The sequence below is a fragment of the Ambystoma mexicanum genome, chromosome 7q (genome assembly GCF_040938575.1).
Source record: "Ambystoma mexicanum isolate Mex_15411 chromosome 7q, UKY_AmexF1_1, whole genome shotgun sequence".
NCBI classification, from domain to species: Eukaryota; Metazoa; Chordata; class Amphibia; order Caudata; family Ambystomatidae; genus Ambystoma; species Ambystoma mexicanum.
In genome coordinates this window covers 688745081-688764877 of record NC_090941.1, presented here as the reverse complement: position 1 = coordinate 688764877, position 19797 = coordinate 688745081, and the positions used below count along the sequence as shown (strand labels likewise).

General features: G+C 43.3%; 1 protein-coding gene across 1 annotated transcript in view; it reads left to right on the top strand.

Annotated features, from left to right (window-relative positions):
* TNFRSF19 (TNF receptor superfamily member 19) overlaps positions 1-19797 on the top strand; it is a 264598-nt gene that overhangs the window by 37278 nt on the left and 207523 nt on the right. The window contains exon 3 of the mRNA XM_069639109.1: positions 13835-13945. Coding sequence (XP_069495210.1) covers positions 13835-13945 — 111 coding nt within the window. The remainder of the gene's footprint in view (positions 1-13834; positions 13946-19797) is intronic.

Genomic DNA, 19797 nt, shown 5'->3' with positions numbered 1-19797 from the left:
GGACGGCTTCTCCCAGAGACAATGTTCAAAATAATGTGCGTTTTATAGCACCTTTTTTGAGAAAACTGGAGTAAAATGTCATAACCTGTACAAATGGTTCTCCGGGGTAACACATGAGAACATCCATCTAGTAAATAGCATGCCACCAACAGCATATAGGAGCATTTTACAACATTTTCATGATGGCTGTGTGCACATATGCCAGCGTTGCCATTTTAAGACCCTTTGATGCAGCCCCAGCCATGATCTGGGCCAAAATTGCCTCAGTAAATCACTCCTTGAAGCTGCGGCCATAATATTTGCCAGCAATCCCAATGTAAAGCATGCTCACGACATGCGACCATAATCTCTGCAGGTAATGGTCACTGTAAATCACTTTCACCCCCACACCCCCCCGTCACCGAACGGATTCCCACCATGCATCACTCCTGTCCATACACACAGGTAGTCACTCACTAACATACATATCCAGGCACACAGTCCAAATCATGCACACATTCCGAATTTTGCACACCCAACAATACGTTCATTTGAACACGTGTGCTAACACTTTTTGTTGTTGTTATAGCTGACCTTGGTAAACCTAGTGCTGCTTCAGTGTTCTTGTCTTGGTCTGGATAGGACAATAACCGTGGGGCAATCGGTTCACGGGCAGTCTCTTGGTTGCCTAGCAACCAGTGGCACGGCACCAAAGAAGTACAGCATGAGCTGCATGTGCACTTTTTTAAAGGCAGTTTTATTTGTTATTGTAAAGGCAGTGTGCTCAGCTAGGGCCCCCTGGAGACGCTATTCCCGTGGGTCTGCAGTTGCCCTGAATAGGATACTTGATGACTTGCCTTGAATCTTTCCTCCTATCCCCATTTTGGGTTGGCAGGACTTATGAGCAGTACATGACAGCAGGCATCTGGGTGAAAGGTGGTAGCGAGTGCCCATCCTTTGGCTTCTTTCAGAGGATCCAGGTCAAAAGTCACCCACTGCTGCAGCATGTTTCGTTTGGCAGGTACTATGACCTATCGGCCTAAGATTCCCAATCAAATAGCCCTAGGACAGTCCTCAGTAATGTTGAGTCACTTTTTCTTAGTGCCTCTTTGGTATGTGACGCAATTGTTCGGAGATTTCAGATGATCTTAATTACTGAAACCTTGCAGACTTCGAGATTCAACACTCCTTTGACTAACTTAATTTCAGATGGGTTCTCCGGGCCCCATCTACCATTATACAAGGGTTTGATCTTTCACAGCATGTCGGTATGCTGTAGTGTCAAAGACTAAAGCTGTGTACTTCACCCTAGTGTAGGCCAGCCACATGAAAGGGGGATTTTAGCCCACCTTTGTCTGAGTTGGTCCCTCCTTTGCTTGTGGTGTTTTATCATTTTATTTTGTTGGCACTTGTAGATGAAGGGATGTTCCTCCACACACCAAGCTGACACATTTTGGTCTTCATTGTGTCCCTGGGATTCACCATTTTGTCAATGGCCCAACCAACCTAGTCATCCGCTCAACCGCATCTTCGCTCTTGTGATATCTGTGACAGCAGTTAGTTTCTCTTCCTCCCTATAGACTGTCATAAGGTGACCGAGATGATATGCACCCCAGGCCCCTTAAACTGTGCAGTAGACATGAGGTTGCTTGGGTCTAGCCCGTTTACCTCTGTTACCTCCAAACAATGACTTCAACACCTAACTGGAGAAGTGTAATTCTGCTCTCCTTGAAAGAGTCATCAACACTGCAAATGCGTTTTCAAAAAGGAGATTGTGATTTGTGGCATTCACGTGAATTCTTGTCTTTCATCCGGATTTAAAAAAAGAAAGTGCACCATTGTACCACGATCCAGAAGGCAACTGTTCTGAGGATCTGTCAATCGTCTAAATGCAGCATCGTCAGGGCTTAAAGATCTTATGTCGCTCACAGGACCGACCCCTCAAAAAACTTCCTGTGGAACTCTTCAGTTTGGCACACAGCCTGATTCATCCAGGAAAGTTGCAGTACATTTCATTGTCTTTTTTTAGCATAAGATGGAGCCTGTCCAAGCTGACATTAACCCAGTTTTTAATTCCTAGTTGTATCCTCAAGCCCAAGATGCCTGTTTTTATCACAAACCTCAGACATGTGACAGTATACACCATGTCATAGCAAGCTGAAAGTATTGACTGCTTATATGAATTCAACTACATGAAACGTGAATCACTGTCCATCGGGTCTTCTTAAAGAGACCATCAGAACTTTACCCTGATTGGCTGGGCTAACCAGTAATTCCCTTTTGGCAGGGCTAGTCCAGGCTTCTTTAAAAGAAAAAGAAAAAACAATCAGCCTTGTAGTGCATTTTATTTACCATCTATTGCTCTATTTCCAATCTTTTTCTGATGGGAAGATCCTGGAGAAGGTAGTATTCTCCCAGTGCAAATAATATCAGCAAGAGAAAGGATCGCCAAGGACCGGGTCTGTTTCAGTCCACATTATGCTGGACCATTCTGCACCCTTTAACACCACTTATCATTCTAGATTTTTGGGCCATCTTTGGGGAGCAAAGCTAGATTTTAAGGGATCCCTTTTTCAGAGACTCTCCTCCTTACTGCAGAGTCGGACTTAGCAGATGATCATGTCTTCCCATGTCTCACCAGCTGAGCCTGTGCTTTATGTGGTCCAAATAGGTTTGATCCTCTCCCTATAGTTCTTCAGTGTATATCGCACCACTTGGTGATATTATCTGGAGACATGTCCTCCATGTAAACCACAACATCCTGATCATCCGTCTCTGGGATACGCTGGGCATCACAGATCAGGCCCTGGTATGGCTTGCATCCTTTCTCTCTGATCATCCTTTCCAGGTGGAACTAGGGTCCTTTCTCTGCGCTATCAGTCTCTACTTGTGGTGTCCCCCAGGGATCCAATCTATCCCCCCAGGTTTTTCAATGTCTACATGCCCCTTTCGCCCACATAATCTCTGCCTTCACCTCCAACTTTCAGTGTTATGCAGATGACGCACAGCTCTCTTTCAGGCTACCTTCGGCCTCTTCCTCCTCCTCGCTCATTCCTGACACCATAAGTCAATCCCAATGTGCTGCTAACGATCTCTGCCTTAATGCCAGCAAGATAGAGATCGTCCTCATTGGGACCCCTGATCCTACCCGCCCACTCTAACTCTGGCCGGCCTCCCTTGGTCCTGCGCCCCCACCCACCAGTGAGGCAAAAAACCTGGGGGTCATCTTTGACTCTACTCTCTCCTTCTCTTCTCACATCTCGGAGATGTACAAAAAGTCTTACTACCAGCTGCACGTCCTCAGAGGTATTCTACCTTTTCTCACTTTCCCCCAGAGGCTCACTGTCTCCTGAGCCCCGGATCTCTTCAGACTGGACTACTGCAAAAGTCTCTCTCTCTCAATCTTCTTACTTTTACTTTCCGACCTCTGCAACTTATCCACAACAGAACCGCAAGACTTATCCTTGGCCTCAAGCACAGGTACTGCATCTCTCCGGTGCTGAAATCACTCCACTAGCTCCCACTGGCTGCAGGGATCAAGTTCAAGTCCTTCTGCATAGTCCACAAGGCTTTTTGGGGTCACGGCCCTTACTATCTACAACACTCTTCCCAAATACTCTCCTTCTAGAGCCCTCCACTCGACCTCCCCCAACTCTCTGCGGGTGGGCTGTTTCTCAAAACAGAGATTTGGGGGTAGATCCTTATCCTCTCCAGGTGCCCCCTCTATCAGCCTCAGTCTGGCACTTATTTGCCAGGTTCTTATTTATCTATATACTTTCATTATATTTCTTCTAAAAGTACATTTGGATGCCCTTCGGCCCATTGGCTCAAATCGAAGTAAAAATGATTTAATCTACATGAGTTAGCCAGGGCCAGGTAGAAAGCTCAGTTGTGCTCAGGCACTTGTGTTATTCCTTGTGCTCTAAGACGTTTTCTGCATTTGTTTTATTTGCTCTCTAGATAAATATTTGTGCTCTCTTGGTAACTTTTTCTCTGTTGCTGTTTTTTCATGGAAGAGTGTCTATAAAATCAGCACTCATTTTACTTATGTTTTTTACAATAGAGCTTGTGAATATTGTTTTTCCTTTGTTTATATTGCAAGGTCTGTATACATTCATGTTAGGATATTCCACATTTAATGATAAAGAATATCTTTTCTATCCTCCTGCTTTTTCCTGTTTTTTCTCTTATTGTTTCATCAAATTGTGTTGTCTCTATTTTATATACATTCATACTACATACATTTACCATGTACTTGATAATTTGTGTGATTAAATCACTTTAATGCCTACCTCTTCTTCTCTTCCTCCTTCTCTCGCCCTCTCCCCTGCTGACCTCCTTTCTCCTTGCTCATTTCCCTCCTTCCTTCTCTTCTTCATCCTGCTCAGTTAGCCGGCGGCTCGCCTGGTGCACTTCCAGACCGTTACAGGTCACAGGCTCCCCCGCCAGTCCTTCACTTGCCTCTGGGCATCCACACTCTGCCTGGCACTACTGCAATATGCTCCATGAGAGGGGTACCCACTCTGCACTTAACCCAGGCCCCTGTTGGACTGGGTGCACTTGTCCCCTTTCCCCTCCCTCGCACTTACTGTTTTGCGCACTTGCAGTTTCCTTGACCTGAATGTTCTAGGCCTTGCAAATGTTGCGGTTTATTACGTGGTCACACTCAACTCAGGGAGTTCCTTTCCCCCAGTGAATGTGGCGTGCAATAAAGTCCTATTAGTTTGTTAAGGTTCACTTTGGTAAGGCCTCCAACCCGTCTCGCACCCAGTCCTAGCACATATATACCCAGTGCCACAATGGACTAGGAACCAGGCCGGTGTGTAGTAAGAATGTAGATTTATTAACGCATTTAAACCAAATTTGACAAATAGACTAACATCAGCCACAAGGGGACCACTACGGTGGTGATAGTGCGCAGTACAAATATCCTTTAACATTAACCAATACTGTGTCAACTGTCAAGGGTTTTGACCCATGTTCAATCAATAGACTGGGTAGATGTGGGGATGAGCTGTCGCCGCCCATTCTTCTATCCCAGAACAAACTAAATCAATAGACTGGGTGGATGTGGGGATGAGCTGTCGCCGCCCACATTCACGCCAGAATCCAGGAGAACTGCACAGTTTGCGCACACCAAAATGGTCACCTAATCTGCCACCCACCAGTGCAAAGAAAGGTGGTTCTGTTCAAAACTGTTTTTTTATGTCAAAAAGTTGCTAAAATCATGGGCACAAGACCACTCTAAAGATACAACCTTCTTGTGGGGGCTTCCACATCACCACTCTACTGTAAGGATGGCATCAAAACAATGTTAAGCAATGGTCCTATACTATCAAGCAAAAGACCACTCTATTGAAATGCAGTAATTCAAGACAGATCCCAAAAATGGGTGCAGTACCAGCTTTGTCCACAAACCGGCGCTAGCGGTCTAAACTCTGACAGGGAAACTGTATTTAGGAGTTGCAAGAGGGGCAGGGACTTCAAAGCCTGTTGGTTAATTAAACATCTTAGCCATCTGCTGTTCCCAGAGGCCAAGAGGCTGGGAAAACTTAACACCCCAGAGGCCCACCCCAGGAGGCAGGATATCACATGGCCCTTCTGAGTGAGAGGGAGGGGGTTTCCTGGAGGAGAGAGACAATAGCCCCTTGCGGTTGAATGGGGTATGTTAATTTTGAGTGTGTACTGTAAACAGAGAGCTGCCTGTGAGCAGAAACATGTGATCCCTGACACACCCAGCTTCAAGGGGCGGGCCAGACTTGAGTGTGGATTCCTATTGCAGCAAATATATATTTTATAGAAACATTGATAACTTATTGTAACCAAATGACAGGAATGTACAACTTTGAGATTCTTAGTATGAAAAATGCCTTCACGATTTGAGTCCAAACTCCAATTTCTACGGTGTTCTAGGACCAAACCCCGCTATTTATTGATATTACAGACACCGGGCTTATGCTAGAAACCTAGTAAATAGCTGGAATGTGTGTAGAAGGAGGGTGTACATTGGTGTACTTTTTGATACAGATTTAACATTGGTAAACCAATTAAAAACGAAATTAAGCTGTCATTTTTTTTAATGCAAGCCCCCAGGAAGATCAGAGTCGGACAAGCATGGACCATAAGGAATCTGTAAATGTACATGTAATTTCAACAAATTGTGTATTTGGGTCAAATAGATTTGTGTGCAATTTGACAAGGGGAGGTTCCTCTGACCATAAAACCTACAGCATCACTCTGACACTCCATTTCTTCCCCCCAATCAAGGGAGAGAGGAAAGCTTGGCCAATGATAAGTGAGAGGGGCAGGCTTAGCTAGGCCCAGGCACACACCCATTTTCAAAACACATAAAAGGAACATTGAAACCCAGGTAGACACATTCACTTTCCACTTTCTTGCGGGACGCTTTGCCGGGAGACTTCAGACTTCACATCCAGAGATCCAGACTTCAAATCCATCAATCTCCAGAGACCATAAATTAACTCCAGAATTTGTAGCAGAGAGGCCTGAATCCACAAGCTGAATCCTCTTCAACAGGCCTCAAAACCAACCAAACTATTCAACAGCCGGGCGAGCTGTTTGAATTCTTTGCCAAGAACTTTTGCAAGAACCTGTAGCAGTATCCAGAAAGCAGTGCTGTATCCGGATCCAAAGAGAACCAGAGACCAGACGCAGTGAGCAGAACCGCCAGAAGTCCCGTTCAACCTGTTGACCAGATCCGTGACGAGGCCCATTCCTGCCCAAAATATAGTGTGAGTACCCAGCTAGCACTGTGCCAAAACCAATCTCTTAGTGTAAAATAATCTAATTAAAACTATTTTAACCTATTTAGAACTACCTCATAGGAATCGTGTGTCATTCTGTCCTTTTTAAAGCTGAAAACTGTCATCTGCCATTTTGAACTTTTAAATTTCAATTCCGAAAAACTACCTTCACAAAATCGTCCTTATCTCTGGAACCGTCTGTCCTAGGAACGAAATTGAACTGTCATTTTAAAGCTTAGAATCTAAGCTTTCCTACTCCTTATAGTGCCTCCGTAATTACGCTCGACGCACACGACTAATTTGCCACGATTTGACATTTGCAATCATTCCAGCCACGTGTGAAAATATTTGCCTTTGCTTCCATCCTTGAAATTCGTTTTTAACCTGCTAATTACTCATAGAGCATTGCTAAAGTGAGCCTGAACTAATACCAACTAGCTAACACACACCCCGAACCTCTACAGGGAATTAAAATCAATTTTAGCATCATTCACTTCATTGCCACCACATTCAAAGCATTTTGGGCCTGTGTTTTAAAATCATACCTGTTTTTCTCTAAGCTTGCTCGTGGGGAACCGAATTTCGCATTGTATTTGATTGCATTCCTGAGAACTGTGTGCTCTTCTTTCCATCTCCTTATATTGCATAAAGGGGGGAGTGAATTGTCAAGGAAAAGTGATTACATTGTCTTTTGTTGAGCCATATCAAGTTATTTTCTGTACTGCATTTCATTCATCATTGCGTTTCCTTGAACCATATAAAGCATTCTTTCCCACCTTATTCTTCTGTTCCTATTTATTTATAGAAGTGTGATTATATATATATATATATATATATAGGGGGAACTAATTGATTTACTTTTATTAAATATGCTGTGGATCTAAACAAACAGGATATTTTGCTATGGGGAAATATTATACCAATACTTGAAAAAAATGCAGGGCCTACACAATCTATGGCTTTGGGGTAGTTTTACTTACAGGAGAGGCCTTGTAATGAGCATCTTGGAACAGCAGGGCACCTCGGGGACAGCAAGGGTGTCAGTCAAGTATAGTCACCTCTGGCTCCTCCAAGAGGTCCCAGTCAGCTTCTATGTCTCCTGGTCCCTGTATTCAATGCAAGATTTGGGGTCTCTCTGCTTGGGTGTTTCTCACAAGAGTTCAGCAGCAGGTTACCTCCCAGAATAAGTGGAAAAAGCCCAGTTCTAATGCAAACTTATAGGGCAAATGACATCACAACTTGTCATGATTCCTGCGAAAGCGATTGGTTGGTTTTCTCTACCAATCTCCCACCTGTGTGCTAATAGGACAAGGGGTGTGGGGTGTGAGTTAGGAAAGCTGTGGGAGGAGAACGCTGTGTCATCCCAAACTGACATGTGGGCTTTGCATGTTCAAAACTCTGAAAATCTATCAACATGGCAAGTACCCTAATTGTTCAAATCTTTACATGTATGGATATATTTTTAAGAATCACATTTTAAGGCAAACCAGATGATGCTAATCTGAAGTCTGCACGCCCTTCCTATGCAGAAATATGTTTTTTCTTCATTTACTCAGGAGCCGTAGCAGTGAAAAGTATGCCACTTCATAGTTCCCTTGTTAATTTTATCCTTCACCCTCACACCAACTTTCAAAAATCCCAGAATCAAGGGAAGGCCCAAATCAAATTTTCATTAGTAACTTTAGTTATGTTTATCAGACACAAATCATTTTAGAATGGTTCAAAGGGGGTTACTGTCACCTTTAATACAAGTCTGGAATGACTGTTGTGGCATATACGCTGCCCCCTTTATGCAATAATATGTATTTTTCTATTAACTAAACCAGTTTATCTTTATTCGCTTTCAGTATCATTTTCCCTTTAGCATGTGATAAGCCAGAGGCTGGCTCATGTTTATCTTTGCCTCTGCCTTCATGGCCTGTAATGTCCTGGCTGCAACTCTAATGGACATTTTATGGGAATTGTGACCTCAAGGTCACGTCTGCTGAAAGAACAGGCATGGCCTTATCTGTTTCCACTGTGGTTTAAATCTAGGCAGTGTATTTCTTTCTATATTTTTAGGCAATGGCCCTGATTGATGGTTGACAACCAGACCTCCCTTTCCAGGATCAGCAGAGGAAAGGTCTTGGAAGTTAAGTTTCATATTTAGGAGAAATGACCGGCTGCATGTAAAATTCTTCAAGCAATGGCTTTTACACTCGCACACAATACATTTTACATGACATTTTATAAGGCACCTGGGCCTTATATCCATATGTAATGTACTTCTTTAATCTCACAGTTGCAAAATATGGATTGTTTACATGTATAGAGCAGTTATATGAGAAAACCATGTTCAAACTGTGAGAAGTCTAGTGAGCCCTTCTCTTAGCATATGGTCATTTGGCTGAGGAAAAAAAGTTCTTTTATTTCTTATAATTGCAATGCGCTCGGTTTCACTTGAGATGGCTGCTGCATAATCTGGTATTACATTGAAGATAATGTACACCCTGATATCTGTTTCTTTAAGTAAAAGTGCAGCTCTCCATGGATTTAGTAAAACAGCATTGTCAGCCACTTGGCTTTCTTTTCCTTGCTGAAATGTATTGCGCATATCTATGCATTTTTGAAATTTACGCCCCCACTTTCTTTCCTTTGATATTTATTCCTGTTTTTGGTTCAATGGGCCTCATGTCTGACATCACCATTTCTGTGCTGGCCTTATACTTCAATGGGACTTCCAAATAATTCCGGGCTCTTTATTTCTGGCATCCAGGGGCTATATTTCACCCCACACAAGTCTGCCTGTCTAGTCCACCCTGTCTCCCCTCCCCAGCTTGGCTGTGCTTGCAATACTCATGCAAAGGCACATTGATGACCAACTACCAAGCAACGGGAAATGTTGGCCAGGCCAGTACTGTACTTATTGGCCTGTATGCTCCTCTCCCTGCCCCCCACCCCTTCTCCCTCACTCGTCGAGCACTTCACTAGTATATATGCCTCTGGCCTAGCATGCTAGCTATTGTTGTAAATCATTCTGAATCTTCAAGGCCTAAAAATGACGACTGTACTCCCTTGTTCCCTTCCCGCCTTGAAGCGCTTTGAAACACTTCACTTGTGTATAAGCACTCTACAAATAAACCATTACAATTGTTGCTGGTATGGAGATCAGTCTCTTTCCCAAAGCCTTCAGATGGTGGGTTTGGAAGTCCTGACAAGCTGCCTGACTGAAGTAGCTACACACATGGAGACCAACTGGGTAAAGTTGAATCCGGACGTGATGAAAACGATTTTAGGTTTAGGAAGGTAACTCAAATTGCGTATGGAAGGTTCAAATTGCTTTGAAACACAATTCACTTGATGTATAAGTGCCTTACAAATGCAGAATAAATAAATACATTAATTAATGGTCCCCATCTCATGCATATCTTTGTTACCAGGGTATGAAACCTGAATCCTGGTGGTTCAAAGCTGCATCATGCTCGCATGATTTCTGCAGGGGGTAAAGACTCTCTTTTCTCAACTTGGGGCTGTCCGTTTTGCAGATTAATTGCCGCCATTAGACCTGGAAACCTTGGTTCACACATGCATCAATAACTGATGCCTCATGAAGCCAATGAATGTTGCATCCTGCTTCGTTGCACACTTTGAAGAATCCTCACTCAATCTCTTATTGTTCCTGCTTCGACCTCCCCATGAAGAACCCCCTACCTGTTTTCAGCAACATTCTAAAACCAAAATTATTGAGCTGCCTTAACACCGGGTGACTCTAAGTGGGCGTCCCCTCTTTGGCTACATGTGTGCCATTTGAGATTGGTTGGAGGCCTGTTGGAGACTGCTGGGAGATATCATCTGGGATTCTGGCCTCTGTCCCGATGGCCTGACGAATGATTGACAACCTCCTATCTTTGTCAAGTTGGTGTTGCCCAGCTAAGCAAAAGGCCAGTGGGCCCCACTGGGAGCAGTATCAGACTGAGAGGTTTGAGATGGCTGTCAGCCTGCCAACGAAAATTACAACGAACATATGCAGTGCAGATTTCTCAGAGGCTAAGTTAATGCTGCCGCACAGAACCCTTAGAACTTCAATTATGCTAACGAGTGGAGTCTCCAGTCAATACGCTCCCCTCATCTACCGTTCCTGCATATGATAGAGATAGACAGAAAGCGATCCATTTGCAGAAGCCAGTGGGAGGGTTTGAGGGGGCCATGCAACTTTCCATATCATCTTAAACTGTCACATTCTTTCCACTGTATGCTACATACATTGACTAGGTACTCACACACTGCAGTGGAACTCCAGCTAGTCCTCTCCCCTACATGTACTTACAACATCTTAACTCTAGCAAACCCCATCCCATCTCTCAGGTCAGTCCTTCTTATTAGCGAATCGAACACAATGCCTACAGCGTAGGCAACCTTTCCCAAGAGCCCTCACCACAACTCGAACTTGAAACTTATCAGCATACAAAACTCTGTTTCTTCCACTCTGTGCTCATTGGCAATTCAGGTTCACGTCTTGCCTCTCCGTCTCCTCGCAGAAACTCCACCCCCTTACGGAATCTAACGTAAAGAGGCCCCAAAAGAGCCGAAGTTGTGCTATGCAAGTCCACTTTACATTACATATTACTTTTCTTGGAATACGATCAAGCATAGTATGAAAAGCTTCCTGCATTCCTAACACAGAAGCTGCTGCTGGAATAATGCGACATGTCTTGCGCTCTAGGTATATTCCTCCCAACCCATGTAGTGTCCGCTGGCTTCCTGTAGTGTCAAGGTGGCCAATGGATCCTTTCAAGCTTTACTGAGAAGTACACCAGTGTATCTGCGCCAGAGGGTGATAACACACACAACCAAAGGTTTTCATTTGGGGTTCACTTGTCTGCACAAAGGGTCGTTCATCAAATTCTGGGGGCTGCTACTTCTCAAGTGCGTTTCTGGTGGTTTTCGATGCTCCTCCCCCTTCTCTAAGAAGTACACCTGTGTTGTCTCCGATCCTTTGCTGTATGTTTGTCTGTTTTTATCGTGCTTTTATTTTTTATTTTTTTACTTTAACCACTATTTTGATAATTTAGGTCTCTTTTCCTCAACAATTTAATTTGATATTGCATTTCTCAGTGGAACGCATCTAAGAGAATGTTTTTCGAAACTCTAAGTTGGCTGCTCTGTTTTCAGCCTGCCCAACACAAGTGTAGGCCCTGATTTGCTGGCCCTGGTGTGCGCACATTTAATTTACTACGGGCCAGAAATGGCCCTCACTGGAACCACCTCACCATCCCAGTTCAGCTGGCGACGTGAGGCGCTGCGCGACCTGTAATTAAAGATCTAAAGACAGAAGATGGGCCTCAAACCTGGTTTCCTGATAACAAATAGGGCACAGTACATCAGAGGGGAGTTTTTAGCTCTTGCAGGCGCTTACATTATGAATTTAGCAGAATATAGAACACATTCTTCAATTGTCAGCTCATCCCCCTTGAGTTTTCCAATCGCTATTTTACCCTGGATTACTGATGGTATTGGGTACCCCATCCAAACAGACCCCAGACGATAATGGCCTTAGACAGGTTAATACTTGTGCCATACCCAGGTCCCCCCTCAATACCATACCTTTTCTCCCTTTCCCCCACATCTCTTTTCATTTTTGTCTTTTTTATAATAATGATGGTAGCTGCAGTGTGCCTTAAATTTGTTTTTATCTCTGTGAAAGTCTACATACAGAGAGTCAAAGTACAGTACCTTGGATCATACAATCACTGCGCATTCGAAAATACTGAATGCGAAAATGTCAAAGAATTTGCTGTGAATTTCACAGCAATTATATGTGAAGGGTAGGGTTGGGTATTCAATTATGTGAGGGCAGGCCTATGGGGCTCTCCCCCGCATATAATTGTACAAAAAGAAACAAGAATTTGACATATTTGAATTCGGTATTTCGAATTTGCAGTGATCACACAGTTCCCAGTACCTTTAGGTTGCTGTCCTCTTATGCAGTCTGTCAACCCCCTCCTCTGCCACGGGTGGCTGCCACAGTCTACATGAACTGGCCATAAAAGCATGGCAGGGCTGACATTTCCTCCGTGGGTTCTTTTAAAAAAAAAATATCTTTACCGCTTGCAACGTCTGGCCCAGGAATGGGTGGCTACCCCACGCGATGCCATCAACTGGGCCCTACGCGCCCTACTGGCCCATCCGGGCCTCGCAGGACACGCTGTTTGCCTGGGGTCGCTTGGCTGATGCACCCCAGGTTTGGGGCTCTTCATCCCTCGGGGCTGCGTCCCTCATGCAGGCTGGGGCTTGAATCTTCGCTAGCCCACCTGGTCTGGCCCGCAGGTGGGACATGTGGGCCGCAGGCTTGGCCTCAGTTCTGGGGCCAAACTCTATGCACACTGGCTCTCCTGGGGCTCTCCGGTACGCAACCCAGCGCTTGTATGATGCCGGGCTGCAGCAAGCATATACTGCCAGGCCAGCCTTCTCATCAGAGCCGTGATTGACCTGTTGAGACTGCAGCTTCTCCTACCCCCCAGGGAACGCTGTCTCTCTTGACTCTTATATCTCCTCTTTCTCTTTCTTTATAACCTTATCGGTCTTCTCCTTCATCATTCCAACTGACGCCCTCCAACCGTCCTCTCCTGACTTGGAACCTTCACTTAGGTAAGCCCATTCTTGTTAGCAGTGTAGTCCCGCCATTGTCCTTAGTCCCAGTGTTCTATGTTCCCCTCCCCCATGGCGGGGAAACCTAGTACAGTAAAACGCATACACTTCAATGAAAACTGCTTAAACCCCTCATTGTGTCAGTGTGTTTCCTTTTTCCTTTTCTATACTTTAACATTACCAACCTACAACCCCCTATCTGAAAGCGCCCCATTTCGGCTGGGGGTGGTTACATGAGTTTGTATCTTCAGTAGGGCCGACACACCTATTCCTCGTACTAACGTCGATACATTGGGCAATGGTAACATCTGTTATGTGCAGCACAGTGAAAGGAGAAGAAAGGTATTGAGTGATATATATATCATTTAGTATGTAGCAGTGTATTAAAATAAATATTGATACGTTTTTCTGAGTATATCATTTTGCATTTATTTCCAGTTTAACATTATTTTTGTTGTTTCTAGTCATATAGAGTGAATTGTGAGACTGGCGATTGCAGGGAACAAGAGTTTTTGGACCATTCTGGGAAATGTATCCCCTGCAAACAGTGTGGACCTGGCGAGGAGCTGTCCAAGGTATAGTCAAATCCCTTATATTTATTGTCCATTCATCTGTTGTTAAGCTATGTTAAACGTTAATGCACTGTTTGTTTACTTCAACTGTGTTCTGGTCAGATCATGGCGTTGTCTATCTTATAAAGGTCACAATAAGGTGCTCATTTGTAGGGAAACCTGTAGTCTATACAATGTATGTTAACTTAGTTATGGCATGTTAATGAGGGGACAATGATGGTTGAGTAAACGTGCATTTCCCTCACACGTTTTGATAACCGGCTTTAAGTATTTTGTATAGTATCCTGAGGAATCCCCATTGCCCGAGTTACCCTCAGATCCTAGCATGCACCAAATGAGACTTCCCTTCCCACCCAATCATGGTAAGTCCCCAAAGCATTGGCATGAGCAGGTGTAGTCTCAACCAGCTGGAGGGGTAGGTTATAGCTGTGGGGGATAATTGTGCATTGTTGTTGGGTTGAGGAAAGGGACCACCGCACAAGGCTGAAATACTGCATGTTCCATACGTTCCAATTGCAGCATGAGTAGTGTTGACCTTGCATTCTGCCTGAAACTGCAAGTAGTGATAATTGCTTCCCACCCTGTTGAATCTTATTTGTCAAGCACCAGACTTTCTGTCTGTGTCATGAGTGGACTGCAGTTCAAGTACTTCCTTATTGCAACATTCTATATTGAAATTGATATTTGATTGCCAGCTAAGTGAAGGGTTGGGTGGAGTATTGTTTCAAATCTGCCTTGGTGTGCTACCCATGGTCCATTTAAAAAAGAATGCTGGCTTCCACAATACTAGGCCTTGCCATGCCCACGCTGCATTTGGCAGCATAGCAGAGTTATGAACTGAAAGTCAGCTGGCACATGCTCTGAGCCCATGTGTTGGGAGAGAGAGAGGAAGGAAGGAATATGTGACCATTGCATGCCCACCACTACTCTGCCTTGGGAGAGTTGGACCTTGTTTTGCCTGAGAGTGGCTGGTAGGTGGCTCCAATGGAATTTATCGTCCTCCATCCAACTCAGGCCAGATTTACCAGAGTTCTATCATAGCGCCTCAGACTAACTGGATTAACAGGGTTCATGAAAACTTTGTTTCCATGAAACCTCTTGCAAATGCAATAGACAGTGAGTGGTGTTATTCACGCTTTTGGCTGGTTGAAAATCAGTACTATTGATATAGTTGATCAAATCTGTCCCATAAATGCATTTTTGGGTTGTATTTTATGAACGCGTTCATGTGATTTGATACAGAGCAGTAAGGCTGAATGCATTTGCTCAATGAAACTAGTAATGCAAAATGATAACACACATTACACAATAATAGCTGTTCTTCCCATGGGAAGTGCTCTCTACTGGCCCACGCCTTTAGAAGCTGGCCTATAATTGTGTACTCTTAGGACAGAGCTCTCCAAAGGGAAAATAATTCAAAAGGGATTTGGTGCTAGTAGTGAGGGGGGTATGCAGGTGAACTGTAAGGGGCATGAGTGAGGTCCCTGAGAGTGGTGCAGATGACTATGTTGGACTGTGATCATGACTGAGTTAACTTACTTGTGGCATGTGAATGAGGGGACAATGCTGGTTGAGTAAACGTGTATTTCCCCTCACACTTTTTTGACCGGCTTTGAGTATTTTGTATAGTATCCTGAGGAGTCTCCATTGCCCGAGTTGCCCCCAGATCCGAGTTACCACAGTGAGTGGGCAGTACTCCCACTCATTACATTACCCAGCTCCTTTAGGTTATCCACAAATGTCCCCACTGGTACGAAAAGAACAAGAGCCCCACAGTGAGATGCACAGGTTATGTATGCTCTATGGGATGAACAAGACAGCTTCACTGAGAGGAGTCCGCTTCCCCTCCAGTGACGCTCCCCTGCTTCCCCCAGTGTAAGGAGCATGCTACAAATCAGCTACTTGCACACACTCCACTCAGTGAGATGGTGGTGCTCCCCTGAGTGATATGATCCCCCCCTATTTGAGATGCACACAGATGTTCCCTAGTGGAATGCACCATTATCCCCATTGTAGTAAACCCAGGTTTACCTTTAGAAAGCACACATTCTCCTTTGTGAGATGCCCCTTAGTTAGTCATTTTCTTAACTACATACTCCATTGGTGTTGCAGTTTCGTGGTTAAGGGTTGCACGAGGGATTGCTCTGGCATGCCTTATGAAAATACTTTGATTACTTTTATTTGTTTTAAGTATTCTAGAAAAGTGTCACTGGTGGACGATATTCATTAGTGTGGATAAAATTAGCAGGTCGTCTTTTATGAAGAAGTAATTTAGTTACATTCAGAATGTTTGTGATGGGTTTGCATTTCTACATATACCTCTCGGCAATCATTTGCATTAAGAATAATATACAACACGAATATGTTACAATGAAGTTGATGTCCACCAATTATGTGGCTGGCATTTTCAGTTTTTTAAAAATATTCGCTACCTTAAATTGTCTGTCCACCCAATTCAGTACAAGGAGGTGATGTATGGGTGCTTTTTTCTCTTCAGCTGAATATGGAGCCTAAGGCTGCTTCTGTCCTTGCTCCTTCTGGCCTCCTGATCTCCCCGTGCTTTTATTATGCTGGCTTGTTTCTTCACTGGGCATAATATTTATTTTGGTGCAGTTTGTAGAGGATGTGGGAGGCTTTCTCCTGAAGCTCGTTATATCGGAGCTCTGATTTCAGGGAGTGGAAGTGTATTTCTTAGCAACCCTCTTATTTGGCCTACTTTCGAAGTTTTAGCCTGCTAGCAAAATACAAAAAGTTACACAGTACTACAGAAGTATCTTCCAAATTGAACAAGAACACAGACTCAAAAAGCTTGTTAAAATATAGCACCGATAAGCTGACAAACATAGACGCAACTCTACAGTGTAGGAATGGAGGAGATGTAAACCGGGTCTTGAATGGCTAAAAAATGACACTAGAGAAGTATGGAATGGAGTCCTGCAGACAAAGAGTGCTTTTTGTTACCCGGGAATTCTGACAGAAATGCACAGTGGGATTCTTCCACCAGCTGTTGATTGAACTTGTTAGGACTTCAATGTTAAGTTTGTCCACATTGATTGTCAGTTTTTAGTTCAGGAGTTTGTCACAGCTGTTCTGTGCCTGTTTTCCTCTCTGGAAACTAGTCTTGCATATTAGTGGTATTTTTAAATGAGTTATGTTTCCGGGGTGTTTCTGGGGTTTTATCAGATGTTGAGTGTGTGACCGAGATGTGGAAGGAAGCTGTAGTCTAGGGTAGACAACTCTACTAATGTTTGCCGTCTTGCCTCCCCATTCACAGCCAGTGCAGCACCTGCTAGCAGTGGAACTGTTTCCACTGACCTGCATACTAGAAAAATAGGACTGTTTTAGATTGAAGGCTATTATTTTTCTCAGATGAACCGAAAAAGTTCATGGCCGGCATAATTCATAATTGTAATAGACACACATTTTAGGGAAGTCAAACCATCAAAGGGGTGTACGCTGCCTAGTCATCACTTAGACTTACCAAATGAGGACATGATTTACTATACTAAATTGACTGAACAAATCTGAAATTCAGTGGATGTTTGAAGTCAGGACCAGTTTAAATCGGCGTGCTCCTGTTGATGACCCCATAATGCCATGTCCTCTGTAATGTCTTTTTGTATGTGGTTCTGAATCCCTACATCCTCTGAATTTCAAGGGGTTTGTTGCGTTAAATCTGGTCAAGGAAAATAAGTCAACACTTTGTGCCAAACTGTTTTATTTGGTCCAAATCTGCCAAGCGATTTTTGTGATACGGCTGTTCAAATGCTGCACTTTTTCTCTATGGGAAAATGAAGGGGCTGAACACTAAAAGTGATTTTTGTTTTCTTATTAACATTTTCATTTTTATAACGTATTGTTCTCAAGATTTGCAGTTTGGAGGTGGAGGACTTGATCAACGTTTTGTTTTGAAAATGTCACCCAAATCCATCCAGCAAGTCAAGTTACTAGCAATAGAATTTTGGGGAAAAATGACTGCTTTTGCATCTCTGAAAATCATGTCAGCCTCTCTGCTGCAGTGCACCATGGGAAATACATTTATAATTTTGGAAAAAGTGGTTACCCTCTCCACCTTCAAATATTTTAAAAAACTACTAGACCCAGTAACCCCAGACCCCTCCTGGAAATCAAGTAAACGCTTCATGCCCAAGTTATTTCATAACTGGTTCAATTCAGTCCACCACTTTTGGCTGTGCGCTTAAGCAAAAACATGGGGACTAGGCAGAACCTGCGTTCTTTAAACTTTCTTAATTACTTTTTGATTTTTTAATGGACCTTTCCCGAAAGGCCTGTGAGTACAATTGTGTTGGCAACATTTCAGCCAAATCCATCTTTTGAATCAAAGGTTATTAGCAATTTATTTTTCAGGTTTCCTATGAAATTCATTACTCGATTTAACTATAGTGCGGCAACCGCTGCACTATAATTTAGACCCAATTACTGAGACAAAATGTTGAACGATTTCCATGAGTCGCACACGTACATACTCCATCCGCAAACATAAGTAGAGGTATATCATAATTTTATTCAGATTTTTTTTTTGTCCCCCTGTCTTTCCCTTGTTTATTTTCTGTTCTCATGGCTTCTTCGTATAAGTAAAGAATGTCATTGGGAAAGACGCATCATTACCATTTCATAACCAATGGTGAGATTAGCAAATAAGTGATTTCCATTCAAGTAAAAACAAAGTAAAATCTGCTGTTTTTAAGACACCCTTTATTTCGCATAAGAATGCAAACATGAGCAGGAAACATTTTTTCTTTATCCGATCTTTGTGCACTATCAACTGATCTCCCCTCTAAGGTAAGTCAGTGCCACCTTAGGTCTGTGTTTTGACCTATAGGACACATTTGGCTCATCTTCTTAAAAGGGCGGCATTCATTAGAACACATACCCTTTAAAGCCGAAGTGTCTGCCATTTGAGGTCTTCACCTTTGAGCACTTGTGAACACACAATCGAGAAAAAAACACTATCTCATTGCAACTTATTCACTTTACTATTTTTCACGTAGAAATGAAAATTAATCAGAGGAGATGGTTAAAATATATTTGTACTATAACTGCAAAGGTGTTTTAATTCCCTCTTCAGGCTTCCAATTAAGCCTTTCACAGATTACTCTAAGAGTGCAGAGGTAGGAGACTAACAGGCAGAGGTAGGAGACTGACAGGTGGGTGGCATGTTTTTGGTTATAGGCTTTTATTTAAAACTAAAGTAAAAGGAAAACCCTAACTATCCTTATTTATATAAGAGTTGTTTCACTGCTTCAAATAAACTAAGGTTTCTGTCAGGAGGTCTTGTAAAAAGTAAATGGTCTAATCTCGTGTCAGACACCTATATATTTCACTTACATTTTAAGTCAACTAAAGAAAAAGGATGATCTTCCTGGATCAGAAGAATGTCTCTCTCTCTCTGGGTGATTCCCCCACCTTCAGTTATAAGGAAAATGAAATGTTCTTCGTCAAGGGAAAGGCATCAAAACAAAGTCTAAAAAGGCTCATTGGACTGACTATCCACCAGGGGGCAAAGAAAATAAAGTTTCTTATCTTTACAATGTTCACAACTTGCTGGAAGATTGTCCTTCACAAGATATTTTCTCTGATTTCTTACTATGTTAAGAGAAAGACTTCTTTCTCTTGGCTGTCACAAAATGTTCATGAAAAACACCAGGGGGTATGACTCCCTTCACCTGGTTTGACTGCTTATAGTGTCAAGATATTGACTTCCTTCTCTTGGCTTTTTGCAGAGTGTTCACAACACACAAAGGGTTATGGTTCCCTTCACCTGGTTTAACTCTTGGGCTCACAGTCCACCTGACGCCCTTCCTGTCAGGCACTATGACTACTAAGATTGTTGT